The sequence below is a fragment of the Prorops nasuta genome, unplaced genomic scaffold (assembly GCF_024137725.1).
Source record: "Prorops nasuta isolate Cenicafe-Biocafe unplaced genomic scaffold, Cenicafe_Pnas_1.2 PNAS00018, whole genome shotgun sequence".
NCBI classification, from domain to species: domain Eukaryota; kingdom Metazoa; phylum Arthropoda; class Insecta; order Hymenoptera; family Bethylidae; genus Prorops; species Prorops nasuta.
The window spans coordinates 4,460,660-4,475,504 of record NW_027116815.1 but is presented as its reverse complement, the minus strand read 5'-3'; the positions used below and the strand labels follow the sequence as shown (position 1 = coordinate 4,475,504).

Below are 14,845 nucleotides of genomic sequence, written 5' to 3'. Positions count from 1 at the left end.
ATTGGAATAGCTTTACACACTGTATATATGTGTATAATAATATGTGAAACACAGCGCACGAAAAGAGCCTAAGCATTCCCACAGCATTGCTTTCACCCCTAATCTACAAGCCCTCTTACCCCCGTCCCCTTTCCTCCCCCCTCCCTTATAAAAGTGAAAAAAGTTAAGAAATCAAACGGCGGTTCGAGCGTTTGCTATTCTCTCTCTTTCTCTCCCTCCCACGCACACACAGACGCACACACACATTCGCTCTTCTCTCATTCGTTCTCTGTCCCTGTCTCAATACGAACAAACACACGCACATATGCACGCCACTCATACTCGTAAACACACAGGCACACGCGGAGCTACGAAACCGTGCGCTCGCGCATACGGCAGCTTATCCACGTGTGGCTGCGTGTGTACATTAGGTATAGCGAAAGGCATTGCATTCCATCAAACGACAATCGAAATACAAATATTAACAAAATAGCAATGACCATATAATAATGTTTGCATATATATATATATATATATATATATTCTTTTTATATTATTCATGTTACAAAAATACTGATTATGCATGTATAATTAACGTGTACCACCTCAAATACTCAATACATATATATGAATAGATAATTATAAATATATACGTAGGTGTATGTGAAGTGTGATATTGTAAAAAGATTAAAGTAATATATATATATATATATATATTTGAGTGTTAAGTGTATATGTATGTATTTACTGTAACTGTATATATCAGTATATATATATATTTATTTATATAAATGTAGTAAAAAACAACCATGGCCAAAAACGAAGGTCAACTTCTTGACAGTGAGCTAGCAAGACAAGAGAGGATCGGACAGCAAGGATTAAGGTCCTGCAACTTGGCACGAACGTCTCGTAAAATTTCTATACGCTTTCCTAATCACCGCGTTTCGAATAGTCTCGATATACGGACGAGTATAGAGTGAGAATGAGTTTTCCCCATGAAAACGTATATATTTCAAAACATAATGAAAAAATGTCAAAAGTATATTGATTAATGCATGTTAATATATAAACGATAATCAGCCGAGAAGCTATGTATTCACATATTTCAGCCAATCCTCGTATTTATAAACAAGTAATTTAATGCATTTTTTCATTATTTTTTAAAACATATTTTGTTCTATAGAGGTTTGGATGGAAAATGGAAAAAAAACAAGAAAGAGTCTCTTAGAGAGGATTTTTGAATGGGATGTAGTAGTAGCAGCGGCGTTTGCATAGTTGTATGAAAACTTCAAACGTACACAAGATAATGTTGAAATCTAATTGGAAAGGAGGAAAAGTAAAGAGTTAAAAGTTTTAATTTGCCATGACGAGAATCGAGGGAGGAGTGTGAATTGGAGAAAGATAACGAATAGAATTTGGATCCAGCTACTTATTAGATGCATGCACGGTGTCGATTCGCGTATTTGCGCCTGCGCGGGACACAATTGCTTTCATCGGCAAAAAGTCGATCGACTGTCGGATAATCAAATGAAAGAGTGTATATGATCTACCAATGAGCTCCCGTCGATTTTACACGCTCTTCACGCGCTTTTATACGATTGATGTTGCGAGACACGCACTTGAATCGCATCAACGCGATACAAGCGTTCCATCTTAATCAACCAACCCCCACCCTCTTGATTTTCGAAAAAGCTCATCTGTGAAAGCTCCTCGAGTAAACGATCGTAGCGAGAGAAGGAAATCAATTCTAACGTCTGTTACCTCTGACAATCATTTTTTTTTTTTTTTTTTTTTCGGATTTTACTGAACGCATAACTTTCTTCGTTTCAGACATTGCACAATATATATAAATATAAATATATATATATATATATATATATAATGTATGGTACTCTGTATATATCTTTCTTCCTCTCTTCGACTGCAGGCTAGTTGTAATAATAATTTTTTTTCGAGCTAGCAGGGAGAACAGCAAACAGCAAAGCATTTGGGCACATGCAAATAGACCCGCATGCAAAGTGATTTCGACGTTATTCTGGGAGCCTTGAAAGTTCTAGGCCTCGTCATTTCCCAAAATCCTTTCAAGCTCCGCTTATTTTAAATAATTTCTTCTTTCATCAATTTTTCTTGTAAACTGTACGATACATACACACATATATATATCTATATATATATAAAGATTAACCGTCAGCACTATCACTGCGTTTGTCGAAATTGGCAAAATTTTATCGAATTCGCATGAGGCCAACTCGAGCGTGGAAATGGAAATGTTGAGAAGCAGAGAAGAAAATCGGAGAAAAGATGCTCCATGTGGGTTATATGCGAATACGCGTCGAGAGTTAAGAGAAACCTCACCTATTATAATCGCAAGGTTTGAGCATTTGATTGTTTTCGAGCGACAATTATTGCGTAGATTTAGCGACTAGTGCGGATTGATTTAATGATAACAATTATCGAGATAAATGCAGGACAAAGACAAGTACGATAATAAAAAGTATATTTAATAAATGGAGACAGTTGAAGTAGAGAGAATTAGACTCACCGGATCTGGTGGAAGTCTGTAATCGGCGGATATTTCGCTACTGACGCTCCGCTCCTCGTTCGACCTGTCCCAGTCTACCTCCTTTTTCAGTGACTGCAAGCAAAAAGAGTGCGTTAGACGATGAGATTTGAGCCACCCGAGCGCGTGTATGTACATATATATATATATATCTATCCGTTGGTACAGCGAATATCCCTGTATATATGCATCGCGTACAGCTGTAATATAGGTATATATATATATATATAACAGAGAGACGTACCAAGGGGACTTGCTGAACAGGAGGTAAGCCAGAGGGGCCAGCGAGGGGTTCGGTACTGTGAGGGGAGGGTAACCGACTCTGAGGTAGGTTGAGCGTGAGGACACCACCAGGGGCGGAGCTGCCGCTTCCACCCCCAGCATTGGCAGCTGCACCGGTGACAGAGGCTCCGCCAACCTCGTTCGCCGATACGATGTTGTTGCTGAGGGCTATGTCGCTGGGCCCGCTGTGCACCGAGATGGGACTGATGGAACCTCTGGTTTCCTCGAGACTGGCAGTGTCCTCGGAGTCCCTCCTGGGCCGATCCAACGCCAGAGGCCCGAGCGGACTCGTCGGTGCACCTGGCGTCGCTGGGGAATCCGTCATGTCGATCGCTTCCAACGAGTCGCTGGTCGTTGCTGGTTGTTGCTGTTGCTGCAGACGTTCCATGTCTTTCGGGCCCGTCGATGACCTCGTCTCGGCGGTCCCGCTCCCTCCGCCGCTCCCTTCGCCTCCACCCCCGCCGCCACCGCCACCCGTTTCACCCGTCCTATGTTGCTGCTGGTGCTGCTGTTGTTGCTGCTGATCCTTCCCACTGCCGTTGCTCTCCTTCGCGTTGTGAGCATCCCTCTGATTGTGGGAGTTTTCCCGCTGCTGCTGATGTAGGAGACCCTCCGTGCTGTTCGAGTGTTGCTGATTCTGTTGATTGGTCGACGACTGCAGATTGCTGTTGCTCTGTTGCTGCTGATCGTCTCGCGAGGCTTGCACGGCAGCAGCGTTGATGTTAGTCATGTCCGCGAGACCCTTGACCTTGAGACTCTCGGCGGTCTTGAGAAGGGCGGAAAGCTGGCAGTATTCTACGCTGACCTCGCCCTTGTACATGAAGTCGACGAGGGTGCGCAGCTCGGAGAAACGGACGTCCTTGAGGATGACGATGGGGTGGCGGTTCGGATGGTCGAGGAAGAGGGCCTGGAAGTAGCTGGAGCACGCCGAGAGGACTACCTTATGGGCGCGTATCGACGGGCCCTCCGTGCACGCCAGTGTCACGTCTACCAGCGACTCCGATTCCAGCAGTTGACTGAACACACCCAACAAGTTGCTCTGATGATTGTTCCACCTCAGGCAGTAATGCTCACTTCCCATGTCTGAACTGCCCACAACCCTACTGCAACAAGTAAATTCTCTCCTTATTATTACGTCATATTTACTCCCCTTCTCCTCTCACACCGCGCGCTGGCAGTTATTGTATTATATATGCACGTGTGTGTTACAATATACAATGCGTGCACCACCTTAACCTCCACTCTTCATCCATGCTTTGCCTTTACGCTCGTCGTCTCTCCCCTTGACTCAATAACCATGCAAATTATTCTTTTTATTTTTCTCTCTCATCTTATATTCCCTGTATGTATGCGCCAACCTCTCCTTTCGTCTTTGTAAAAATAGATATCGTGTACCGAATCCTTCGCGGAATCGCAACCATTCGTCAAATGGAAAAACCAGCTTGGACGTTGATTAATTAATCAATATTAGTGTTATAAAAAGAGAGCTGCTGTTTGACGGAAAATTTATTTCACTGATAGTCTTTGAAAGTTTCACTGTCGGCGCACAAATAATAAGCTCGTAAAATCCCGGGATGAACGGCTTGTTATGGTCGTAATAAAAAAAGTGAGCTTAAAATTTCAGTGGCATGTGATATTACATGCACGATAGCGCATTTCTTTTTATTTTACCGTAGCTGCTACGACTAAATGTAACATGATATATTGGCTCGTTAAGCGCATGAAAATCACACAAGAGCCAACGGGGCATTAATTAACGATTTTTTAATGAGTATTATTAGGCGGTCAAGAGATGGACAGATAGTTGGATATATGCAGGGGGGAGGGAGAGAGAGAGAGAGTATACGAGCGTAAGGGGATATAATACGATAGCATAATCGTCATGGAACAATTTGTGAGCGTCCTACTGTTGTACTCTTATGACTTATTCAGGAAGGAGCGGAATCTGTACAGCTCAACCGACTCGAATCAAAGTTTCTTAGCGGCAAGAAGCTAAAGTTTCAGCGCTGTCACGACGGCGACGATCCTCCTCCTCCTTCTCCAGCTCCATTCGTCGATTCGATAGAAAAGTTTGTCGAGTAGCTGCAGCCTCGTCATTGACGAGATGCACGAGTCGATATCAGCTGACGATGCCAAAGCGTGAGATAAAAGGGAGCAGCTGAGTGAGAGAAAAAGAGACAAGTCAAGATAACAGCCTTATCTCTCTCTCTCTCTCTCTCTCTCTCTTCTTTCCCAGTGTATTCGAGTATCGCGAATTTTATTAAAGCTGCCTCCCCCCTCCCCTGTTGCTCATCCCCCCCCCCCTTAATCCACTCTGTTTACGATCAAAAAACAGACAAATCTATATAACGACCATACGTGCACAAATTAACCCTGGAAAAAGGGGGGGGGGGGGGAATCGCGTTAAAAACCTAGCCTCCGTTAAATCTTATTAATCTCGTGACGCATGAAAAATTTTGCTGATTATTATCGTATCTTTTAGTTGTTGGCTATGCGATTAATAAAAGCACAAGTGGCGGTAAGCTTTCCTTGCATGTTACAGCATTATTACGCTACATTGTAGAAGAAAAGAAATACGCCTTTCGTATTATCAAGAAAAGTTTCAGCAGAAGTAATTGCGAAATAACGATTTAAACAGTACACGTGGGCTTTTTTTTTGTCCAGCAATTTATTCTTAGCAGAGCGGCAGAGATTTCTCCCGCGGCGCGGTGCTGATCATTTTTCCTTATACGTATACATATACGATCGGAGAATTGACGGTTATATCGACCGATGATATAGCGAAAAGGATTTTTTCTTAAGGGAATATTGTGGTGGGTAGAACCTTAGTGCCATAGAGGGGGGGGGGGGGGGGTAAAGCAGTCTTATCCGCGCTGTGATTTTTATTATTATAGCTCCCTTGGCGTATTTACGATCGAGATTCGTCAACTCGTCGAGACACGCACGCGCACACGTACGCACGTCTATAAAAAATCAAACACTGTAATACGCGAGAAAGACTTTCAGCTCAACAGGCGCGCGACATCTAATCGCCCGTCGAAGCTCGCGGAAAACTGCACTCGCGCGCGCCTCTCTATTATATATACATATACGTATATATACACATGTACACGTAGTCGTGGATCTATACGTGCAAACTCGTGCCGTGCGCTTACTTGCGTGATTCCTCCGCTTCGTGATACTACAAAAGCTATACCATAATGCAGTGTATTATAACAATGTAAAAAGATATGAGCGTTCCTTTTTTTCGCACAGCGCACGATATTCATTTCGCGCGGTTCCTAGCTTTATTATTATTATTATTATTTATTCGCTTCCCTCCACCACTGGACACAGCGCCTCCTTTTATTTATCCAGTAGCCTCTTTTTCTCTCCATTTCTTCGCATTCCTACGTAATTTCCTCCAATTTTTTCCCCGCAATCTTCGAAATCTTTCCTCGACCCGCCGGAATCTGTATAATCGGGAGCGAATAAACGTTTAATCTTTAATCGTACGCCACATGGAAGAGAGTGGAGCAACGGTGCACGTAGAGTTGTTTTTACGACAAGTCGAATATATATATATATATATATATATATATATATTCTGCTGTATTCTGCTTTATCGACTGTGGATATTAATAAGTGTAACGAGCACTGGTGTTTTTTACTCAGCGAAAGTACACGCGGTGAATGATAATAGGAGATAAACATGCGTTTACGTGTTTATTCGCGAGAAATTGTGCCAACTTGGCCTATCCTCGGTGAGAGAGAGAGAGAGAGAGAGAGAGAGAGAGAGAGAGAGATAATTCTCGATACGAGGCATTAATTATATATATAGATGCTCGGTTAATTGTCCGATAAGGATTGACAATATTTCGGTTTACTTGAGATGTATATACATATATAAGAGTTATTGGTATAAAAAGAAAGAAAGAGAGAGAGAGAGAGGGGAGGAAAGGTCAATGTGCATGCGTTTGCAGTTACGTAAAGGAACGATTTCGCACATATGCCTCTGTTATTCGCGTCGTTTTAGAGGTTTTCTCTGGGTCAATCCGTTTAGAGCGGCATGAGAATCGAGAGGCTCTCGCTTGTGCCGTTGTGTTGTTGCTTTCGCGTTTCCACGCCGCGCCATGCGTACGCATCTTCGATAGGCTTCCACGTGTAAATGACATAATGGGCTTGTATGCGTACACGAATAACGCGCACGTGTCCCGCTCTGAAATAATACTGTAAAACCGATAAGCGGGACACTCACGGACACGCGGAAAGAAAAACTTTTCGCTATCGAGTGCTGCTATATATTGATGCGATAATAATAATAACATTAATGCGGCTTCTCTATTCTGGATCTTAACTGGTAAAAACCTAACGCCTCTATGTTTATATTTATGTGTGTATGTAGGCTGGTCGTTGCAAAGGGTTCTTTTTAACCAAGGTGCTCCTAAATCTACTATAAATAAATAAATATATATATATATATATACCTGAAGGCTGTGTAGTCTGAAAAAAAATCTAAACCACTCTTAGAGCTTCTTACTTTCTCCTGTTTGAATAACAGGATTTTGACGGACTTTGGAAATTAATTTTGGGTTTTTCGTATTTAATACCTAAAAAATTGTTAAATTCTGTAAAATTGTCGAGCATCAATGCTATTATTTATAGAAATTTTGAGTGCATTTTTTTTAACATACGTAAAGATTGACACGTCATTGAAATTGACCCTAAAACCAATTCTTGACCATGTACAAAACTTTACGTAAACGAAAATTCGCTGGAAATTTCTATAAAACTTGTACTTATACTTAACAGTTTTACATAGTTTAAAATATTGAAGGTAACAAACAGGGAAAATTCCAAATTAATTTCCACGTTCCATCAAAATTTTGTTTCTTAAATAGGAAAAAATAAGTAACTCGAATTGTGACTCGGTCAAAAGAAAAGAATACCTTTTCCACAACGACCACCCTAATATATCTACATTCAATCAAGAAGCTTCCGCGCGAGTCGCATCATAAAATTACTATGAAAAGAATCAATGGATTGAATGATCCAAGTGATCAGGAGACAAAAAGGTAAAAGACGAGCGTTAGTACCCCTTACAGCTACATCGAATGGACAAACGCGTTGTCTTTGTTGGGGAAGCCCTGGAACGCAAAGGGTTAAAGGTTAAGTTACGAGTTCTCGAGACGTAGAAGAAAAGTAGGAAGAGACTGCATGGCAGGGTATGGTTTGCGCATCGGCGTTAAATCTACGAGAGTTTTCACACAAATTTACTCGGTTACGATGTTCCGTGGATAAGAGGCGTCTCGAAGCACCTAGTCGTCGTTAGCCGGTGGTAACGACCGGCCTTCCCCCGGCCCCTGCCTCCACCCACGTTTAAGTGCAAACCAAGTAGCGGGAGATTCGCAGCCGAAGCATTACGATGCGAGAGGAAAGCGGAAGAGACTCGGGGAGGAAGGATTGATAAAGAAAAAGAGAGGCGGAAAGAGCGCGCGCCGCGCTAGTCGGTAAGGAAGATGGAGGAACTGCCGGAGATTAAAGAGAGGAAGCTGCAGCAGGACGCGAGGAAGGTGTCGAAAGTATTTATCGTGCTTTTTCTCCCTGCTGTGTATATACTATACATATAGTTTTCCGAAAGAGAGAGAGAGAGAGAGAGAGAGAGAGAGAGTGTAGTTCCTCTAATACCGCAATGGACAGGGCGAACGAAAATCAGGAAGGCCCGCTATAAATCAAAAAACGCGATCATCACGGGACAGCGGGCGAGTTGCTGGCGAGAAAGAAAACTACACCGGCTCTCGCTAGTATATATATATATACATATACGTATTATACACACACACACACACACACACATTCCAATGACTAATCCGCAACGGGGATCTTTTTGCCAGTCGCCACTCGCTCCCTCTCGCGGTGTGCCTTTATCGACTGGCCGAAAAAAAGAAGCTAACGGTGAAATCGCCGCGGAACAACGATTTTTCGATTCGGCACGAGGACGCTGAAACGCGTCGCTACCGGAATTTAATGCACTTCGAGTTCCTTTTTCATAGTCGAGATACCCAGCAAAAAACTTTTCTATCCAGTCGAGCTTCTTATCGTTAAACTTGGTCGTAAATAAAAATTCCTCACGCGCGCGGAGATTCCATGTTAATATTATTGTAATTTTCCTTAAATCGCGCTGCTCTTTCGAGATAATCCCTTTATTTCTCTTTGATATTTATATACGCATCGAGGAAACATATGTGGGGTGTGTATATCGAGAGCCCTTGTCCAAATTCGAAGGGATAGCAAGGGGTGTGATTTTAAGAGAGGCTTTTGTTGATGCACCATGGATCGCTGGCGGACTACCAGCAATTTTTTTTTTTTTATGAAAATTTGAAACTTGTGTCTTTTAGCATGACGAAGATCTAATCTGCACCGTGTATGCACATAATATTTAATGGTTTTTTCCTTTGGAGACGCAGAAACCTATGAACTTTATTGCGCTGATTAGGACTCTGCTGGTAAAAAAATTGCAAACTTGTTGTATTTCTTAGTAAAAGTTTTTTGGTATACAGTGACCCATTGCTTAATACGTTCTGCTACAATAATTTTCAGGATCACAAACGATATAACAATTATTATCTTGCTTTGTTGACTTTGAATAAACTTTGTATTATTTTTCCTATCCAATGAAAGAAAATCCTGTTGATACAAGTGAACCTTGATTTTCGGTTCTCCTTCCTGAGCAAAGAAGGAGATAATTAGTCGCAGTGGAGCCCTAGTCAATAACGGAATCCACGACTCATCTCACAGTTGGCAGTCATCGAGTTAAAATTGCACTCCCCCCTCCTCCACCACCCCTTTAAAGTTTTTACATGGGTCACTGGTACATCCTGCGTGTTCAGCATGAAAAAGAGCCGAACAGAGCATCAGCCGCATTTTTCGGTCCTCGCGTATCGCTACTGATCCATTTCGCGCAAGTTTAGAATTTTGGAATGAGCAAATGACCGTTTCAGCTTTTCAGTGGTCCATCGTTGCACGATATAGAGCATGGAATCGTTTTCGGCTTAACAATAATAATTTGTTTGCTGCATGATACCGTCGCGTTGTTGAAAATAGAGATTCGTGTCGAATAACGCGATGACAAAAGGCACACGATTATTTGTTTATCTCTTAACAAAGAGCTATTTGTGTAAATAGATATATATATATACTCAATACGACACTAGAATATATCGGTATGTACATTAATATATCGACGAAAAATCATCATTGGATTTTCAATTGTAGGCGTAAATTCGTTGAAGGCAAAATAAGTTATTGTAGGATATATAGTCGAAAATCAGAGTGGTCTCTTTGTCGAGTTTTAAATGCATCGGCACAGCATTTAATGGTACGTATCGATTTCAAGCGCGATGAACGGTATCGAGGGGTGCGGCGAGGGGGAAAGAAACCAAGTGTAGAAGAACAAACGGGGAACCAGAGGAGAAGAGTGGTCCGGGGAAACGAGATGAAATCCGCTGGACGCGAATGACATTTGAACGAAAAGTGAGATGAAGATATAGAGAGGAGGGTAAAACAAATCTATACATATATATATATATATATATATATATATAGGTTGAGGGAGCGATGGCCGACCATGGAGCAATTACAAAGGGAATATTGCAGCAATGATTAAAAGTACGGCTGGATTGTTGGCGAAAAAAGCCTCTTTCGGCTCACTGTAAAAATTATGCAGTCGCGGTCGACACACGCGTTCGTGAATCACTCCCCCGAAGCCACGAGCGATTGAACGATCCATCAATGACTAACGCGATTCAGAAAAGCTGCTTTTACAATTTGATCGTTGTGCGCGCAAATTCAAGATACACTGTGTACAAGCGGTTTTTGATCGCTGTACCGATACGGTCAATTGCATTCCTTACAACTCAATATATACTATATATGTATACTGTCATGCCGTGAAAAAAAGTTGTTTCCTCGTTAACATGTCCTTTGCAGGAATAACACAGTAATTCTTCCTGCAAGGATGCAATTCGCTACTTTATACATTAACGCGTTTATCCGCAACATAATACGATAATCGTCCAATCGATGTTCTCGCGATTCTAGATAATATCGAGAGAAACGAGTCTTCTTCTTTATCTTGATGTATGTATATATATATATATATATAAATATGAAAAAAAAGGAGAGTGTCCTACTCGGCGGCAGTGAACTCTGGTATGTGAATTTTTCAACGTTCCTACGTTTCTCTCTCTCTCTCTCTCTCTCTCTTCATGATGAAATTCCATTAAACTTAAATATATTTTTCAATTATTCTCTCTATATGCGATTAACAGCATCCTTACGAGTTTTTCCAGTTACCCAGAAGCTGTCTGAAATTCTACATGTACACGAGAAATCTTTAATTAGCTCAAAGAATCGATTGCATCGAAGTGTTTATCGCGGATATTTCGCTAGGAATAAATTTGGCAATGGTTCGAGAGACACGGTTTGCTTCTCGAACAGCTGGTCACCGCTGGCCAAAAAATAACATTAGCTACGCGAGCTGCGCCCAAACAGATGCACGTAAGCTCTCGAGGAACATGTATATATACATACATATATATATAGGAGAGTAATCAAGCGGGAGAATGCAACATTGTACAAGCATTATTTACACGGTCAATGACGGAAAATGGATAATTTGTCTGAACTCTGCTGGAAATGAATGCAGCGTGAAAGCGTTACTTGCAGTTTTCCGTTGCAGGAGAGACCTATAAAGTCACGCTGGAAACGAGCTTCTCGGTGGATTCGAGGTGCGATTAAACGCCTAACGATCGTTAAATACGCGCGTATGTGCGTTTCGTTAGGAGAGTGGGGGGTTCTTCGCACCCAGCTATATATATTTGTATATTTGGCTGTCGCGCGCACTCTAGAGAGAGAGAGAGAGAGAGAGAGTAAAAGGTACGCATGATAATTTGTTAGAGAAATAGAAGGAGAGAAGCATAAGCGGACTGGTAATAGTGCGAGGGGAAGGGGGGAGGGGGAGGAGAGACGGTAGAGGAAGGGGAAGTGGCAGAGCACGCGACCTTCGCGAAACGTCAAACGTATGTGTTGTTTAATGCGCAGGGCCGTACTATTCAAACTCCCGCACCTCTACCCTCTCTCTCCCTCTATCACACGCGCGATTATTACCACAATACTCTCGAACGCCACGTGCATAATCTGCTTAACATCTTCCAACACGACGAACCTGTAAATATCCTTATCCCCAGCATCTAATATATTTATACTGGCATCTCGTTTACGGCCTGCTTTCCGCGCTTACTCGACACACCGATTGACATTTCGCCTATTTACCAATTCCTGTCTCTGCTCCAATCAAGCATTCGAGGGAAATGGCCAAAAGGAAGAGATTGTTCGTTCACTCGCGAGAGACCCTTATCACTGACCGCATCGAGTCGCGATGGACGTTTGGATTAGCGAATATATAAGTATGGACAGATGCTACCACGGGGAAGGGACGAGTCTCGTATTAATCGAATTAAAGGCACGAGTGCTTTGTTAAAACAGTAGCTGCTTCGTTAATTATCGATTTTTGCCTGTTCGAGAAAAATTCGTCCCTTTTCATTGGATTCTCGATACGCGATTCCTTAAATTTTCCGGGAGTCTGGCAGAAAATGGACGTTTTCTCTTTTGGAAATTTCACTAGTCGCTCACCCTACGTCTCCCCGCCTAGTTTCTTCCTCTCATCTATTTTCTTGTTTTCCTGCCCGTTCGTTTGCCTGCCTGATCGGTCCACTCGTGACTCTCGCAAAACCTCTTAATCTCCACGCACGTCAAATATATTTTTGGCTGCTCTCTCTACGAGCGGCTCACGGAACACGCACTATGGCCTTGCGCCTCATTAGCACAAATAATACCAAATACATTCGCACGACGCACTATTCGCCCATTGCATCAACTATTTATTGCGCCATCAGCTGTGAAAAAACTTGCAGGCTTTCCACAAAGTCAGTTGGAGAATTCATCAGACTATACAGGCTTATCACTGCGATAAATAACTTGCGACTTGATTTATTGGTATTCGATGAGGGATTTGTACAAACAATAATAAGAAGAAGAAGAAGAGGGCAAGAGCGGTATATAAGGTTAGTTGCGCGCATTGGCGTAGCCAATTTTGGCAATCGGCAAAGAGCATCGGATTCCACGCGAGAGTGCCAATATCTGCAGGGGCAGAAGGCGACAGAAGGAGGTCCCTGCTAGGAAGGAACCAATCTCTCGCGCGTAGTATGCCTCGTGTTAGCTTGGAAAGTGTCGGAGCGTTTTATTACTCGCCACGAAGGAAGGAGCGTCACTCTCCTGGCATTTCAGTCAGACTTGCTTCCCCTTTCGCCTGTCATGTGGCGAATCATCCTGCCAGAAGGATTTTCTTAACTTCGTGCGTGCGTGCGTTCGTGCGTGCGTGCCGTTTTCATCGCTGCTTGTCACACAAGCGCGTGCACCATGCGTGCAGTGCAGAGACGGACTGCCGATTGGGTGACTCTTTGCTATTGTCTACTTCTCTCTCTCTCTCTCTCTCTCTCTCTCTCTCTCTCTATGTACCTCGCGTCCGTGTACAGCAATAGTGTCTCGTGACACTTTGCAGCAGTCCCGACACGATCCAAGGAAAATACTGCACAACGCGTCACGCTCCAGCACGCACACAGATTATCTATCGGATTTTACGATTTCCTATCTAGCCATTTTTCATAGATAGCGAGGTGTTTTTGACAGTCGTCCACGAGGCTTAATCATCCACGCGTTTCTCTCCGCTCGCCCCTCCCTCCGTCTCTCGATAAAACGCGGAAACTCGCGTGCGATTCGGTCACACCGACCCTACCCGCGTCGCCAAGTAGAAAAAACCCGCGCGCTTCGCCCGAGATGCACTCGTTAATCGTTCGTCTTCCTTTTCTACTCGCCTTGCCATCCAACCAATGCTTTTTCCATCTCTCGCTCTGCTCGGAAATGGGAAATATCGTTAATGGTCTTGGCAAAACTCTTCCGACGGTCCATTCAGCGTTTTCTAGTCTAGGAGAATTTTTCTTGATCACCGATTGCTGCAGGGAGAGAGGGAGAGGGGGAGAGAGAGAGAGAGAGAGAGAGAGAGAGAGAAACGTGATTATTGCACGCGATAACATCGATCGAAGAGAATAGCAGTAGCAGTGGCAGTGACAGTGGCAGTGGCAGGAATAACAGCAGTAGTAGCAGTAGAATTAACAACAGCAGCAACAGCAGCAGAAATCATACGAGAACTACGAGCACGAATGCAGAATAAATAGTTCACATGTCTTGAGGATTTTTCTGGTAAAATTGCACTAACGCGATAGTGGAGATTTTGTTGGTAACGGTACGCACTAGGCACGTTTAAAATAGACACTGCATATAAATATTTACCTTGCTACATGTAAAGTGAATAGAGAGCCTGCCTGAATCGAACGAAGGAAGGCTCCAACCGGCCCACTGTGACGTCGCCGGCGTACTGTCAGCTCAGCGCTCGCTCGGCCCCGCGGTCAACTAACCTACCGTGTCGCCACCAGACTTTACCGACAAAATCGATCCCCCCACCAAACCTACCCGACCAAATTCATCCACGATAAATCATCCCACGACCGATCCTTAATTTATTAACCATTCTCAAGCTCCGATCATTGTTTCTCCCGGTCCTCCCGTCACTTTAGTCTCTTGCTTGACTAGCGCAGTAGTCAGGTGTGAAACATTCACGCACACACAGAAGCGCCGTCGCGTGTTCCTTCGCGATTCTCTCTCGCGCGGCTCGTTCCGCCTTCGTCTATGTGCATATAACGTGCCATTGTATATAGCGATACACACACACACACGTATGCACACGCGCGTGTACCAACGAAACGTTGTCGTCGACGGAGTTGGAATCGGATGAAAAAAAATTGGATGAGGTGGAGGAAGAGGGGGGAGAGGAAAAACGGCCGGTGGAGGGAGGAGAGAGGGAAATCGCGCGCACGAGTACGGCACGCATTAACCTCTTACGTACGCAGCTACAAAGCCAATTATTTT

At 43.4% G+C, this 14,845-nt stretch overlaps 1 protein-coding gene across 3 annotated transcripts in view; it reads right to left on the bottom strand.

The window, feature by feature from the left end:
* The window catches only part of mamo (maternal gene required for meiosis), a 39,738-nt gene extending 25,456 nt beyond the window's left edge, over positions 1 to 14,282 (bottom strand). For 2 of the 3 annotated variants that reach the window (XM_066738362.1, XM_066738364.1), the window contains exons 1-3: positions 14,210 to 14,282; positions 2,784 to 3,924; positions 2,522 to 2,614 (exon numbers count right to left, since the gene is read on the bottom strand). In XM_066738362.1, the coding sequence (XP_066594459.1) occupies positions 2,522 to 2,614; positions 2,784 to 3,902 (1,212 nt within the window). In that variant the 5' untranslated portion in view covers positions 3,903 to 3,924; positions 14,210 to 14,282. Of the gene's footprint in view, positions 1 to 2,521; positions 2,615 to 2,783; positions 3,925 to 4,728; positions 4,803 to 14,209 lie in introns of those variants that run through there. The other variant, XM_066738363.1, reaches the window with a different exon arrangement.
* Between the last annotated feature and the right edge of the window lie 563 nt (positions 14,283 to 14,845).